The sequence below is a fragment of the Nestor notabilis genome, unplaced genomic scaffold, assembly GCF_000696875.1.
Source record: "Nestor notabilis isolate BGI_N333 unplaced genomic scaffold, ASM69687v1 scaffold20377, whole genome shotgun sequence".
Classification (NCBI taxonomy): Eukaryota; Metazoa; Chordata; class Aves; order Psittaciformes; family Psittacidae; genus Nestor; species Nestor notabilis.
In genome coordinates, this window is record NW_009938080.1 from 1 (window position 1) to 14,004 (window position 14,004).

A 14,004-nucleotide genomic window follows, 5' to 3' on the forward strand; every position below is an offset into this window, starting at 1 on the left:
GCCCGTTGGCTGAGCGGCCCCGCGGTGCAGGCGCTCTGGCCCCAGGAGCGCTGAGCACCGGGTGGGTGTGTGGTGACAGCCCGCAGGGTAACGCGTTCCTGGCCAAGTCGAGCAACCGGGGCCGTGAAAATCTTGTTAGGAGGTTCAGGAGCAGGTCGCTGTAACCGTGGAGTGGTTTGGGTTGGAAGGGACCTTAAAACTCATCCAGTTCCAGCACCCCGCCACGGGCAGGGACACCTTCCACTAGAGCAGGTTGCTCCAAGCCCCTGTGTCCAGCCTGGCCTTGAACACTGCCAGGGATGGGGCATGACATGCAAACAGCGTTGGAGTAATGCTAATACAGTGTGTAAACCAGAAATGCTTCTCTCATTTCTTTTCTTCGTTTTTGCCTCTCTTTAAAGGGGCTTTGTGTCACAAGTCCTCTGTATTAGAAGGTCTCTCTAATGCTGTTTTTGGTGATCCTTTCTTCTAACATTTGTGCCTTGTAAAGAAACGTTAACTGTTGGTTGTAGGGGCATGATTTACCATGATTTGAATTCCTCTCCCTACTAAAGGTTTAGCCAGTGTTAAAGCTACTTGCACTTTTAAAATAATGCACTCACTGTTTTTAGAAGAGTCTGGGGAAAAGGGTTGAGATAGGCCAGAAGATGCTACTATAGTTAGGAAGATACCTGCTGTTCCTCCTGGAATCACCCTCGTTTGTGTAAGATAAAGGGGAAGTTTGCTGGGGTAGGGCTCTTGAAAAGTAAATACGCTGTCTAACCATCCTGCAAAGGTTTTTGTGAACCTGGAGCTTCACTTCCTCCTTCTTAAAGCCTTATAGAATAATTCTGAACAAAGTACTCCTGTCACGTAATAACTCTAGGGAGAAAAAAGTGCTTACAAATCATGCCTTGTATTCATAATAGTGATGAATTCATTGGTGAGAAATACTTGATTCATACCTAACGTTACTAATGATTTTTTAAATTTTTCTTAGAGGTGTGATACGTAGAGAACAGGTTTAAATGCTGTTATGGCAGATGTGCAGCAGCTTAGAAGGAAAACAGGAGCAGAAGTTACTCCTGGCTGCTCTGTGTATAGAGTAAGCAATGAGTAAATCGGAGTGTTGAGAGGGTCAAAAGTCTTCCAGCAACTCGAGAGGGTGGAAACTGGGGGGAAAAAGGAAGGTGGGATGAAAGGGAAAAATTATAGTTAGAGTAGAAAACAAAATTCTGGTCTGAACAGTGATGTGTAATGAGGATTACAGAGGATTCTTAAATGTGGATCCAGAATTGTTCAGGTGCCTGTGCCTGAACATGAAGAAAAATACTGATTGTCTTGGAATGCAGAATCGTAATAAGACACACAGAATGATGGAGTGATAGCTTAAAACAGAGAAAACAATTCTTCCTTTCATTTAATCTAGAATGAAAAAAAATCTCATTGCTCGTTTGTTTTAATGTATGAAAAAGTATGACAATATATGAGAAGTTTCTGAAGTCAATAGGGAAATACACTGTTGACTCCAGTGGTTGTTTAGATGGGTTATTTTGCAGATGTACATGATGTCTAGCTAGTTGAACTGGTTCCAGTACAATTACTTTGTGTTACATGCATTATCTTTTAAATTTTTCAGGTGCGTCTGATTACCTGCTGGAAATACTTTGATGTATCAACGATGAACTCGATGTTGACATTATTTTTCTCTGGAATAGTTGCGTGTTGTGCTCGTTCTACAGGTGATCCAGTATCCAGGTTACTCCTTGTGTCCTTTGATGGCTTCAGGGCTGATTACTTGGAAACCTATAAACTTCCTCATCTTCAGGAGTTCATTGAGGATGGCGTGCTTGTAAAACAAGTTACAAATTCTTTTATCACCAAGACTTTCCCAAACCATTATACCATAGTGACGGGTTTATATGAAGAAAGCCATGGCATTGTGGCCAATGACATGTATGATGCAGATGCCAAGAAGAAGTTTTCACAGTTCAATGATTCAGATCCCTTCTGGTGGAATGAGGCAGTTCCGATTTGGGTAACAAATCAACAGCAGGGAAATGGAGCAAGCGCAGCTGCAATGTGGCCCGGTACCGACGTAAAAATTAATGATACAACCCCTCAGTTGTTCATGAAGTATAACTTTTCAGTAACGTTTGAGGAGAGAGTGGAGAAAATCATTGCCTGGCTGAACAGCTCTAATCCAGTAGTCAGTTTTGCTATCCTATACTGGGAAGAACCGGATGCAAGTGGACACAAGTATGGGCCAGATGACACGGAGAATATGCGCAAGGTATTAGAAGAAGTGGATAATCATATTGGTTTCCTTACCAATAAATTGAAGGAATTTGGTTTGTGGGATACTATTAATATCATAATAACAAGTGATCATGGAATGGCCTCCTGTTCAGCAAAGAAGCTGATTATCCTGGATGAGTGTATCGGGCGCAACAACTACACTCTGATAGACAAGAGTCCAGTTGCTGCAGTGCTGCCAAGGCAGAGTATGTTCTGGTTTGTTTCTTTGTTGTTTGTCTGTTGAGTTTTTTTTAAGTCATACACTGAGAATTAAATGTTGTTTATCTTACTACTAAAAAGTACACATTATGGTAGATTGTTCACGTCTTTTCTGCAATATGAATTACACTGCTTTTGCAACTTTGACATAATTTAATGAATAAGCTAAAGAATGTTTGTTTATTTAGTAAGTACTTTGTTTTGGTAATCAGTGGGCCAAGGAGAGTTTCTTGTCAAATCATACGTGGTAAAGATGGTCCTAGTACTGCATGTTGAGAAAGTCGATAGGCTGTTAGTATAAGTACTGCGTTAAGCTCTGGGGCCCCCAACAGAAGAAGGAAGTGACCTGTTGGAGCAAGTCCAGAGGAGGCCACAAAGATGCTCAGAGGGCTGGAGCACCTCTGCTATGGAGACAGGCTGAGAGAGCTGGGCTTGTTCAGCCTGGAGAATAGAAGGCTCTGGGGAGACCTTAGAGCAGCTTCCAGTACCTGAAGGGACTGACAAGAAACCTGTAGAGGGACTTTTACGAGAGCTTGTAGGGACAGGATAAGTGGGAACAGCTTTAAACTGCCAGAGGGGAGATTAAGATTAGATTTTAGGCAGAAGTTCTTCCCTGTGAGGGTGCTGAGGCCCTGGCACAGGATGCCCAGAGAAGCTGTGGCTGCCTCATCCCTGGCACTGTTCAAGGCCAGGTTGGATGGGGCTTGGAGCAGCCTGCTCTAGTGGAAGGTGTCCCTGCCTGTGGCAGGGGGGTTGGAACTAGATAGGCTTTAAGGTCCCTTCCAAACTCAACCCATTGTGTAATTCTATACCTGATCTCTTGTTGCTCACTTAGTCTGTATGGTTGTGATTCACAGTGAGCATGAAATAAACCCTCATGTTTATTCACAATTTTTGTATCTTGGAGTAGTTAGTAACAAGCATGTCATGACACTGCTGGTCTCAGTTTCCACAACTGTGCCCAGTCTGAAGCAATTCTGATGAACTAAGTGATTTATATAGTAACAAGATTGAGTGCTTTGGATAAAATATCGACTGCTTTGGTGTGTGATTGCCTTCTCTTGATTTCTCTGCTTGAATTTTGCCCTCCTACCCTGTACACCCAGAGGGTAAATTCAGTCATAGGTTCAAAACCACAGCTGTGAGGTGCCTCAGTGAAAATGAGAGCAAATTGTCAATTTCACCTTGAAACATGTAGTGTTTCATTGGGGACCTGAAAAAATACTTTTCTATGTGCCTTTTAATTTTTTTCAAAACAATTATCTTTATCTTAGGCTCAATGACAGATAATCGCAGTACCAGGACACCGTTTCTGGCTGTTTCATGTGCCCTTTTTTTCTTGGCAGACAAGAGAGATGTATATAACTTACTGAAAAAATGCAACAGTCACATGAAAGTGTATCTCAAAGAAGAAATTCCAGACAGGTTTCACTATCGTCATAATAAGAGAATTCAACCCATCATCCTGGTTGCAGACGAAGGCTGGACCATTGTACAGAACGAGTCGCTGTCAAAATGTAAGAGTGTGTTCCTCATTTGTGCTCTTGATGGCTTATGTTGATAAACTGTCTTGGTTTTATTCCAGCCACCTGTAGGCTGGTCCTGGTTTAGTGAATGGAGTCCTGGCACTGTGCTGCTTTAGGAGCATCCCAGCATTTTCGAGAACATTCTCAGCCTGAGTCTGGAGTGTTTTAAATAGATGAGGAAGAGATGGGGGATATTATTTTTTTGGCTAAAACATGTCATGTTCAACTTAAGAGTTACCTTAGGCAAGTCAGTGTCTTGGGCTTCCACTAGAGTGTGGTTTAGCTAATTTTTGTATGTAAAATACATATGTATATACATATATATATATACACACACACACGTATGTAATGAGCAGGGGAGCACAGATTGAAGAATGCCAGCCACAAAATTTAATGTTACAGCACATAATAGAAAACAAAAATAAATGGGAGGAAATACTAAAAATAATAGGAACACAATAATGGCCGAAGAAGCCAGAGTTCTTCCTGTTAGGGGCATCAAATAGTATGCTTTAAAGAGAAAAAACAAATGAGATGTTACTTCATATAGTGCACTGCTAAGCTACGCATGTTTTTCCTGCTACATGCTATGAATGTCAAATTACATACACACATATGTATAGGTGTGCTTATATATGCATATATATTTCCAGGTGTTTCACATGCAGGGTAGTTTTTTTTGGCAGATGAGACGTGTATAACTTACTGAAAAAATACAACAGTTGCATGAAAGCCACTGGAGAGATTTAGATTAGATCTCAGGCAGAAGTTCTTCCCTGTGAGGGTGCTGAGGCCCTGGCACAGGGTGCCCGGAGAAGCTGCCCCATCCCTGGCAGTGTTCAAGGCCAGGTTGGACACAGGGGCTTGGAGCAGCCTGGTCTAGTGGAAGGTGTCCCTGCCCACAGCAGGGGGGTGAGACTGAATGAGCTTTAAGGTCCTTTCCAACACAAACCATTCTATGAATCTATGTTTATTTGTACAAAAGTGCTGTTTTAATGTAAGAGGTATTTATATTTTAATTTCCTCACAGATTTGCTACAATCATCTTCAAATTGGCAATACTTAGAATACTTAGCATGCATGTTCTCTAATAGAAGCCTCTTTCTTGTTTATGGTTAGATTCATTTCCATGTACCTAAAAATAATAAGTCTATATTTATAAGTAACAGCATTGTATCAGTTGAAGTGAATCACTTTTCAAAACACTTCTGCTAGCCAAGGCTTCCCAGAAGCAGGCAGGGGAGAGTTTAGCCTAAAAGGTTATTTAAGTGTTTATTGTTCTTGTCATCACAGACAAAGTGGCAGCGTAATGAGTGGCCAGTGTACCAATCCCTACGCTGTTCCTGTGTCAGCACACACCAGCCCTCCCACTTCAGGGGTGAAAGACAGGAGTCTTTGTTGGAGTAGGGACTTGGGAACAGCTCTGCTCAAAACAAGAGAGCAGTAGACGTTAAAAACAATGTAATCTGAAAAGACAGGACTGCATTAAAACAAGCAGGACATAGTGCAGTAGTATCTTTGTGGTAGCAAATGTAATGGTGGAAAACATTGGAAAGGGATATTGAAGTACACTGAAGTGGGGAGTGTGACCTAATTAATAGGAATCTTGACATTTCACATCAGAAACTTCAGTGAAGGAGCCAAGAAGGTGGTTCTTTAGGAGCCTCGTTAACTGTTAGTAAGAAATGAACTCAAAAATGCAGCCACTCAAATACTGTGCTGTGTTTGCTATGAGAAATTTTTAGCATCTTGGACAGGTTTTTCAGGCCTATGATTAAGAAATTTGACAATGGCTGCTTTTTAGCTCTTTATATTCCACCAAAAATCTGAGTATTTCTTAAAAACCTACCAAATGCGCAAGTACTGGTGACCTTGTAGCCACATTCTGTTGTGTGCCTGTCACCGACATTGTTGTCCTTTGACTGTGTTTTGGTTTTCACTATTTGGGTGTCCCTTCACCTGAAGTACCTAATCTGATAAGCATGATTTGAGGGTACTTCACATGCTGGAACTGAACCCTGTTTAGGGAAGAGTGCTTGGCTTTTAAGAAGTAATTAAAGTGTCTGCTTTGCAAGGCAGAGATACTTGTCTAAAATCTGAGAAGTACAAATCTTCATTCCAGCTACTGACTTGTGGAGTGGCCACATCCTTGTCAACTTCGGCATGAGAAGTGGGAAGGGGAAAACTGGAAGTATTGATGGCTGAAAAGAGAGAATGGAGGGGAACCATGGTTGAAGAGCAATATGGGAAAAGACTTCTGGGGATTGGGGAGGAAGGAGGGAACTCTGGGTTCCTTCTGCATTTGATCCAACAGCTGCTTTTATGTTCTGCATTGCAGTGTTTGGTTAAAATACATGCCTTTGGGGGATGGGTGGAAGATGGTGAGGGGAATACTCAATATACAAACAGAAACTGTAACGTTAACTCTAAACTTTGCCTTTCTCCAGTAGGTGACCATGGCTACGACAATGCTCTCCCAAGCATGCATCCGTTCCTGGCTGCTCGTGGGCCTGCTTTTCGTCGAGGTTACAAGCAGAGCACAATAAACAACGTTGATATCTACCCTATGATGTGCCACATCCTGGGCCTGACACCGCTGCCCCACAACGGCACTTTCAGTAACACCAAGTGCCTGCTCACTGACCAATGGTGCATAAACCTTCCAGAAGCTATCGGGATAGTCATTGGGGCTTTGATGGTACTGACTACTTTCACCTGCATTATAATAATCTCCAAGAATAGAGTAGCTCCCCCACGGCCGTTTTCCCGGCTTCAGTTACAGTATGATGATGACGACCCTTTAATTGGATAGCGTCAGGGAGCCTCGTCTCGCTTGCTAAATAGGGATTTCAGGAAAAGAGTTTGCACTTGGGCTGGATGGTGTTCTTTGCACTTTAACGGTATCCGTCTGAAATACTGTACAGCCAGATCTTGCTTGTTTGTATGTGCTACCTGACTAGCAGTCCCATAAAACATGAGCAAACAAAACAACGAGCAGGTGGCATTCTGCTCGAAGAGATGCTTAACAAAATCAGGATGCTTTGTTTTTCATATAAGCCTTTGACCACTTTCAGAATGAAATCCCAGAGTGTGAACTAGCCAGGACAGACTAAGCGGACTTTTAACACTTGTAAATGCAGGATAATAATTTGATAATTGTGGGGGTTTTGTATTAAATTTAAATTAATGTCGACTTCTTTTAGTGTTCTTGTATGTGTTTTGGAAAGATCATTTTTTATGAGAGTTAAAAGTTACTTCTGTTGGGACAGTATTTTCTGACTTGTTCTTGAATCTGGGGATAGAAGGTGTAGAGAAGATCACAGTACTTCTGTCTCCACCCTAAGCCAGCAATATGACAAGAAACTGGTGAGAAGGAAAATGGAAGTCAGCAGGGAAAGAACTGGTGCATATGACTTCTACTTTGAGCAATAAAATATGTGGTTCAGAACAGATGGCTCTTGACATTTCCAGGTGTGTGCCTGTGGATGACTCAGTTCCTGCACAACTCCAGTTGGGATTGTACTAGTTGCTTATCTTAAAGATGTCAGTTTAATCTGAGAATCCTTCAGTGACCCAGTTTTGGGGCTGTAGAGGAAAATTACTGCTTCTAAACACTGTGAGAAGTTTTTCAGAAGTAAACTCTGCTGAAGGTATCTTTGTAATAAAGGTGGTTCTGCCCTGTGTACCAGCTGGTAATTATCTTTTGAAGGCTGTCATGTGCTAAAACACAGCTGGAAGTTTGATATGTAATCATCAAGCAAGGATTCCAGACTCTTGTTTTAAACCCTGGAAATTTAAAGGGAAAAGTTAATTTATTTCTTGAGATAAGATCTGTCATCTGTGCTGTCTGAATTGTTTAGGTGCAAAGTTCTGGTGCAGACCAATGCTAGTGATTCTCTTTATTTGAACTCTTGATTCCTTGTTAATGTCAAGTCTAGTAACTTGCCATAAAAGAAATTGATTTAGAAAGCCTTAGTGGCACCTTATCCTTCAGTGAACAAAGAAGGTTGGTTAAATTGTTAATGCTATCCCAAAAAGAGAACTATACTTACCAAGTCCTTTTCCTACACGTTTGACAGTAGAAGAACTGATTAATGTGAAGTGAGAGTGCTCAGGTACCTGGTGTCATGCAACATGGTTTCTCGTTTGCAGGCTAAAGTTCACTGCAGTTTGGTATTAGCCACAGAGTACCTTTTCCTTGGCTTTGGAGGGAAGGGTTGCTTTTAACTGCCCACTTTAAAACTCAAATGTATTTGTTTTGGTTTTTTTAAATGATTTGTGGAAGTTTTACTAATTTGTATCTTCCTCCCTGAGGATTCTGTTGTACTGATTAAAACCACAATACACAAGCTAACCTGTTCTGTGGGGGTTTTTTTTCCTCCCTCTTAAACTTGTTACTACCTGCTGACTAATGCTTTACGCTGAATTCATCTAAACTTAACTGAAGCTCAGGCCCCTTGAAAAATCACTACTGTTACTGACAGTGTAGCGGACTGTAGACCATTAATGTAATAGAGCAGTAACTGGACTCAATACAGAAGTCCCTTTCTAACCCTGCTGTAAGATTTAAAGTAATTAATTACATACAGTAAGATTTAAAGTAATTAATTACATACAGTAAGAGGTCAGGTTAAGGAGTAACTATAAATGCATGTTTTGCAGGGAACCCAGGCTTAGAGATGCTGTAAGAGGGAGGATGCTCAAGTTCCTACCTTGGAGAGTTGTTTGTTAGCTTCTTGTCATTTTGCCTAAAAAGGCATCCTCAGCTTTGCATCACCTGTACGTAGAAAGGCTTGACTCAACTGAGTTATCTTTATCTTTCTGGCAGACTCGTAAAGACTAAACTGTCCTCTACCTGTCAGAAGGGTTATTTTTAGATGCTAAAATGAGAACAGTATATGCTCTGCTGTCTTCTTCCCTTCCTCCTCCTTCCTGTCATGCAGTGTGTGATTGATGTGCTTTCAGTTCCTCTGTGCATCACCGTCCTGGGCCACGTGTCGCGGTTACCACCAGGATTTTAGTTACCAGGAATGTAAATGCTGACTAAGTGCAATTATAGCACTCCTATATGAAATACGAATATTGTTAAGAGAAGAGAAAATCTAGGTCTAATTGTATTTCTCTTCCTAGCTCTAGGTAGCAGATTCTGACAAGAAGAGCTCCTAGGAAACCAGGCAGCGAGTGGTAGTATCATCTAACAGAAATGCTTCTTACTCTCTACTCCTCCTCCCTTTAATGTTAAGACTAAACAGTGTTATTGTGGAGAAGGGTTTGAAGAGAAAGTTGAAGTATTAAGAAACAGGATAAACTATATTCTGGTTGCATTACTAGTTATTTTCAATTCCAAAGACATGGTATAGTCTTAAAGAATGCTAAGCATTCTTCCTGGTACAACTCTTTGCTACTGGCAGGAAGGGTTTCAGAGTAGCTCTTGTGCAGCCAGGATTTCATACAGATCATGTACAAATCAAGGACCTAGAAAAACACCTCTTTGTCCTTAGACACAAAAATATTTAAATAAGATACTGTTTTTAAAAGTTAGTGCCTTAAACATGGTTAAATATTTCCACTGTCCAATTATAATGTGTATGAATTACTGCTTGTCAAAGTCAGCACCTGATTTCCTTTTGAATAGTTATTCAAAACAAGAACATGAGAAGCCATAAACTTCCCCTTCCTCAAAGCTGTGATGGAGGACACAGCCTACAATAGTTTGTAGCACCATTTAATGACTTGTGAAATATATAAAACTCTGCAGTGTTCATACAGGACATATTAATTTAGGGGAAGTTCTTAAACTAGCATTGAGGTTTAGAAGGAAACGGGAAGTTTGTAACACTGCTTCCCAGCAATGAAGACTGATGTTTCATACCTCCGTGAAGGAACTCTCAACACTGGGTAGAGAAGCCTTTAAAACATCCACCCCTTGGAGTTTATGTGCTTTTTGTCCTTTTGCACTGAGGAAACAGTTCCAGAATTGAGCTGATTTCAACTAACTATGGGTCCAAACCAGTTTTTTCAGGGGAAGTTTAACTTGCTATAATTCAAAAAAGAATGTAGTGTCTGTGAATATAGGCCAAGCACCACATACCCCCAAAGATCAGACCAGAGGGAAAGACGTTTGCTTTAATATGAATGGTACCACCTTTTATTGCAGAAAACAGTAAGATTTGTTAAATTCATAGGATTCAGATTAGGACTTCATTATGGCCCACTGAACGTGGCGCTTTCATGTGCTTGCAAGAATTTTTGTAGCCTCACATGTAATAAACACACATTACCTTTACTGCAGTGCAAACATGCCCTTTCTTGAAAGATGTGTAGAGCAGCACAGGTATGGTCAAGCCCGCAGCCGTGGGGAAGATGTGGCAGGGAGCCTGTTGCATCGGCATTTTCAAAGCAGCAGGACTCAACAACTGCCCGTTTGTTGCTCTCCCAACAGCCAGCTCAGGCTTGTGTTGTTCCACACCTCTGAAACACCACTCTGCACAGCCCTTCGTTGGCATTTTTGTGCCCTTTTTTTTGTTTGAGCCTGCATTTCCTGCAAACAGCATTCCTGACTCTGTACTGAGGAAACCTGCAAGGTTTGCTTTGATAAAAGAAACTATTAGCATTACTGATAACAGACAGCTGTTATCTCCATATACAGTAGCAAGGTGGGAAATGAGGTCTTTTACTGAAAACTTCGACCTAAAATTCTGAAGTTCCATCACACTTCCAGTTATTTTTACTTAAGGATATAACTCTGCAGAGCACAAGAAATATTTGGGATACGTGTGAGTTAAGGCCATTCTATGCCAGCCATCCCCCCACAATTTAAGTTTTTTCCAGAAGTCCTTTTAAATGAAGCAAGCACTCAGTGCTTGATAGCTCCATAGCAAAGATATATTTCAACTTCAACATTTCCAAACAGAAAGAAACAAAGAAAACATTTGACATCTCAGTATGCTTCACAGGTCACTAACGAAAGACAAAATCGTGCAAGCTTCTCTGTTTCCAAGCTTAAGTTACAAGTAGCATTCAGCGTACTCAAACCCATCTCCAATAAACTTGTTTGTACATGAAAAAAGTACCATATACACAGAAACCAAATCCCTGATCCTCCCCAGCGAAAAGAAGGTTGCAAAAATCTCACATCAGAGAAGAAGTTGATATTTTTCTCCAGTGGCATCACATATGCTTTCAATTTCATTAAGCATACGCCCAACGCCTTAAAACAGTGTTTAACACTGGCTACAGTAGTTAGCATACTTGCCAAGAGGTACCTGCAAATACACCTCAGCAATAAAGGAAACATGTTTAAACCTAAACCTAAATACCTGAATGCTGAAAGATTCCCTTCAGTCTTCTACAAAGTTGCATTCTGCCCCCCTCAAGGAAGGGCCTTACAGTGCAATACAGACCAGTGGCATCCAGAAGAAGTCTCATGCTTGTGTTCCCACTTATTTTGAATATTTTTATTCCCAAACCCTTTGTTAGGGGAAACATACTGCTCTTCCCCTGTTGTATGTTTGTGCAGGTGAGCCCCAGGATGACTGAACACTGACCAGCTTTGCCCCCTACTTAAAATCCAGGGTCCCTGTGGCCTATGATAGAACTACCCTGGCTACGATTAAAGCAGCAAGAGTTTAACGATCACCTCTGAAATTACAATCCAGTCATTTTTACCTCTGCCACAAACATTGCTGTGGAATTACTGCAATAAGAATTTCTGTTAAAGCAGAATGTTCCAAAAAAAAGAGTGTAGCTGAAGTAGCTACAGGGTAGGTTTATAGCATCTCCAGTTTTCAGTTATTCCCTTAACAAAACCTGTAGATCTTTCTTCAAACACACATGAAGTGTGTGCTAAAATTTGCTTTTAAGTTACAAATAAGCAGGAAAAGTTGGACTCAGTGCATCGAGCTGCTGTCTGCCATCCACTTTTTGGAAGGCACCTAGGGAAGTACAATTTAGAGGTTCAGGTTTTCTACTCGGGCTTCCTCAGACGCTCCAGAAACTGCTGTGAACATCAGTATTGCCTCCATCTGTCAGCCTGAGCAGCCCTTGCAGCATTCAGCTTTAGCTGGCATCAGCAAATTAAACTTAAGACATAGCTAATGGTGAGCTCCACTAAGAATTGGTTTTACAGTGCCAGGCACACCTCACTCAGGTGTTTTCCTTCAGTGTTTTCTTAAGAAAATGGCAATGTAGGTAAATAAGGCAATACACAGAACAGTAACAGCAGGACTGCAGAGATGAGTTAGATTTTCACTTCATACATATCCCCAAATTAAGGGGCTGTCCTCCACAGATCTGCTAGTTTCCTACCTTCCCAAAGCTACTGTTACAGCTAGACTTTCAGCATACACCTTGGAGTATTTCACTGCCTTCCCTCTCAAGCATTCACTGCACTGAGCTGTGGTCTCTGGAAACCTTCCACATCTGTTTGCTAGCCCACTTCATGCCAAGCAAGTGTCCCTGCCATTACAGAGGGATCCAACAGGTTCCTTCTGACACACTGAGCACCAGGCAGTTCATGACATAGCACTGCAGAGTCATCACTGAGGCAGTGAGGAGTACACTCACATCTGAACTCACCAAGGGGGCATTCATTAAGACTGGAATTAAGTTCAGCAAAGTGAGTTTTGTACTTCAGTTAGTCAGCCTGTTGCTCCTTGCTAGGTCTGCTAGCAAACCCCCAACTGCAGCCTTACACTGTTAGTTACATCATTAGTTTGACAGACCACAATCCAAGGCCAAGATTTCCCCACCTCTGCCCTCTTCTGGGTGCTGTGGATTAAGCAATAAATTACACTTGAAATTCACCAGACTCAAAATTTGTGTAAATTTTGAGTTTCTTTCTCCTTCAGGCATTGTACTCAAACGCAAAGTGCAGAGAAACAGTAACTCACACAGGGAGGGGAAAAAACAACCACCAGCTTTTAAACGAGTCAGACAATTAGACAACTTTTCTCACGTCACACCATGTTTTTCACGCAAACCTTAGTCAGCAGCTTCTCACCTACCATTTAAATAAGCTCATCAAAACCCCCACAGCTACAATAGCAAAAAGATCTATTGCCCAACGCAAAATTATCAGAGCAATATATAGTTTTGATGACTCATAATAAGTAATTTTCCCTGACAGAGACTTTGCTCTGGAAGAACAAACCCCAGTTTTATGCCTTTTTCCATATTAAAGTGTGCTTTTTCACATTTGAGATAATATGGCTTTTCTTAAGCTGTGTGTCTAATCCTACTCATCAAATGCTAAGGTCCACTCAGTCGTATCAGATAGAACACAAGACAGGAAGCCAAACTCGCACGGGAGGAAGAGTCTCCAGTAACATATCAGATGCTGCCTCCCAATGACAAGCTTGACAGCACTTTGAAAACAGCTTGTACATGTATGTTCCTTACCTGATTCATCTGCCTTATTCTGAAAGAACCCTTTTACCACAGAAATCTGGAAGATTCCATTTGGATATACAGGTGGTGTGCTTGTACGTGTCTTTAAACTGCCAACTGCATGGAATTCCTAGAAAATTTAGTCCAGTGTACAAGAAACAACAGGAAAAGTAAAGACTTATATTTATCCCAAATCATACCTAAAATCATAAAGACCTATATTTACCTGAAGAAACCCCAAAACAAAAAACCCAAGCAGTTTGATGCTGATTGCTGAAGGCAGGATTGCCTAGATTTGTATTTTGGGGCCACAATTAGCACAGTTGTTTAAAGAAATATGCCTAACTCTAAACTTAGACATTTAGCATTGCATGATGTAGCTTAATAATAATGTTGTTTTTCTGCAGTATTTAATCTGCCAAGCTAGCTGTAATGGTGATCCCCGCAAAAGCATCCTTGGCCAGGGAAAAAAAAACAAACCCAAAGAAGTCTAGTCCCATTCAGTGACTTGTTAGAATCCCAGAAAACTCAAAAAACTTCCAAAAGGAAAAAACAAGGGAGGTTTTAAATTAAATTTTAAATTAAATTAAATTAA

The 14,004-nt window shown here is 41.1% G+C and overlaps 1 protein-coding gene across 1 annotated transcript; it reads left to right on the plus strand.

The window, feature by feature from the left end:
* Positions 1 to 1,630: 1,630 nt before the first annotated feature.
* On the plus strand, positions 1,631 to 6,834 carry ENPP4 (ectonucleotide pyrophosphatase/phosphodiesterase 4 (putative)). Its single transcript, XM_010019152.1, has 3 exons — positions 1,631 to 2,483; positions 3,843 to 4,013; positions 6,470 to 6,834. The coding sequence occupies exons 1-3, from the start codon at positions 1,661 to 1,663 to the stop codon at positions 6,832 to 6,834; spliced, it is 1,359 nt and encodes a 452-aa protein (XP_010017454.1). The 5' UTR covers positions 1,631 to 1,660.
* The last annotated feature ends 7,170 nt before the right edge of the window (positions 6,835 to 14,004 follow it).

Coding starts and splice junctions, on each gene's coding strand:
- ENPP4 (XM_010019152.1), top strand. CDS start 1,661: ATGAACTCGATGTTGACATTATTTTTCTCTGGAATAGTTGCGTGTTGT. Junction 2,484..3,842: donor TGCAGTGCTGCCAAGGCAGA/GTATGTTCTGGT, acceptor TTTTCTTGGCAG/ACAAGAGAGATGTATATAAC. Junction 4,014..6,469: donor GAACGAGTCGCTGTCAAAAT/GTAAGAGTGTGT, acceptor GCCTTTCTCCAG/TAGGTGACCATGGCTACGAC.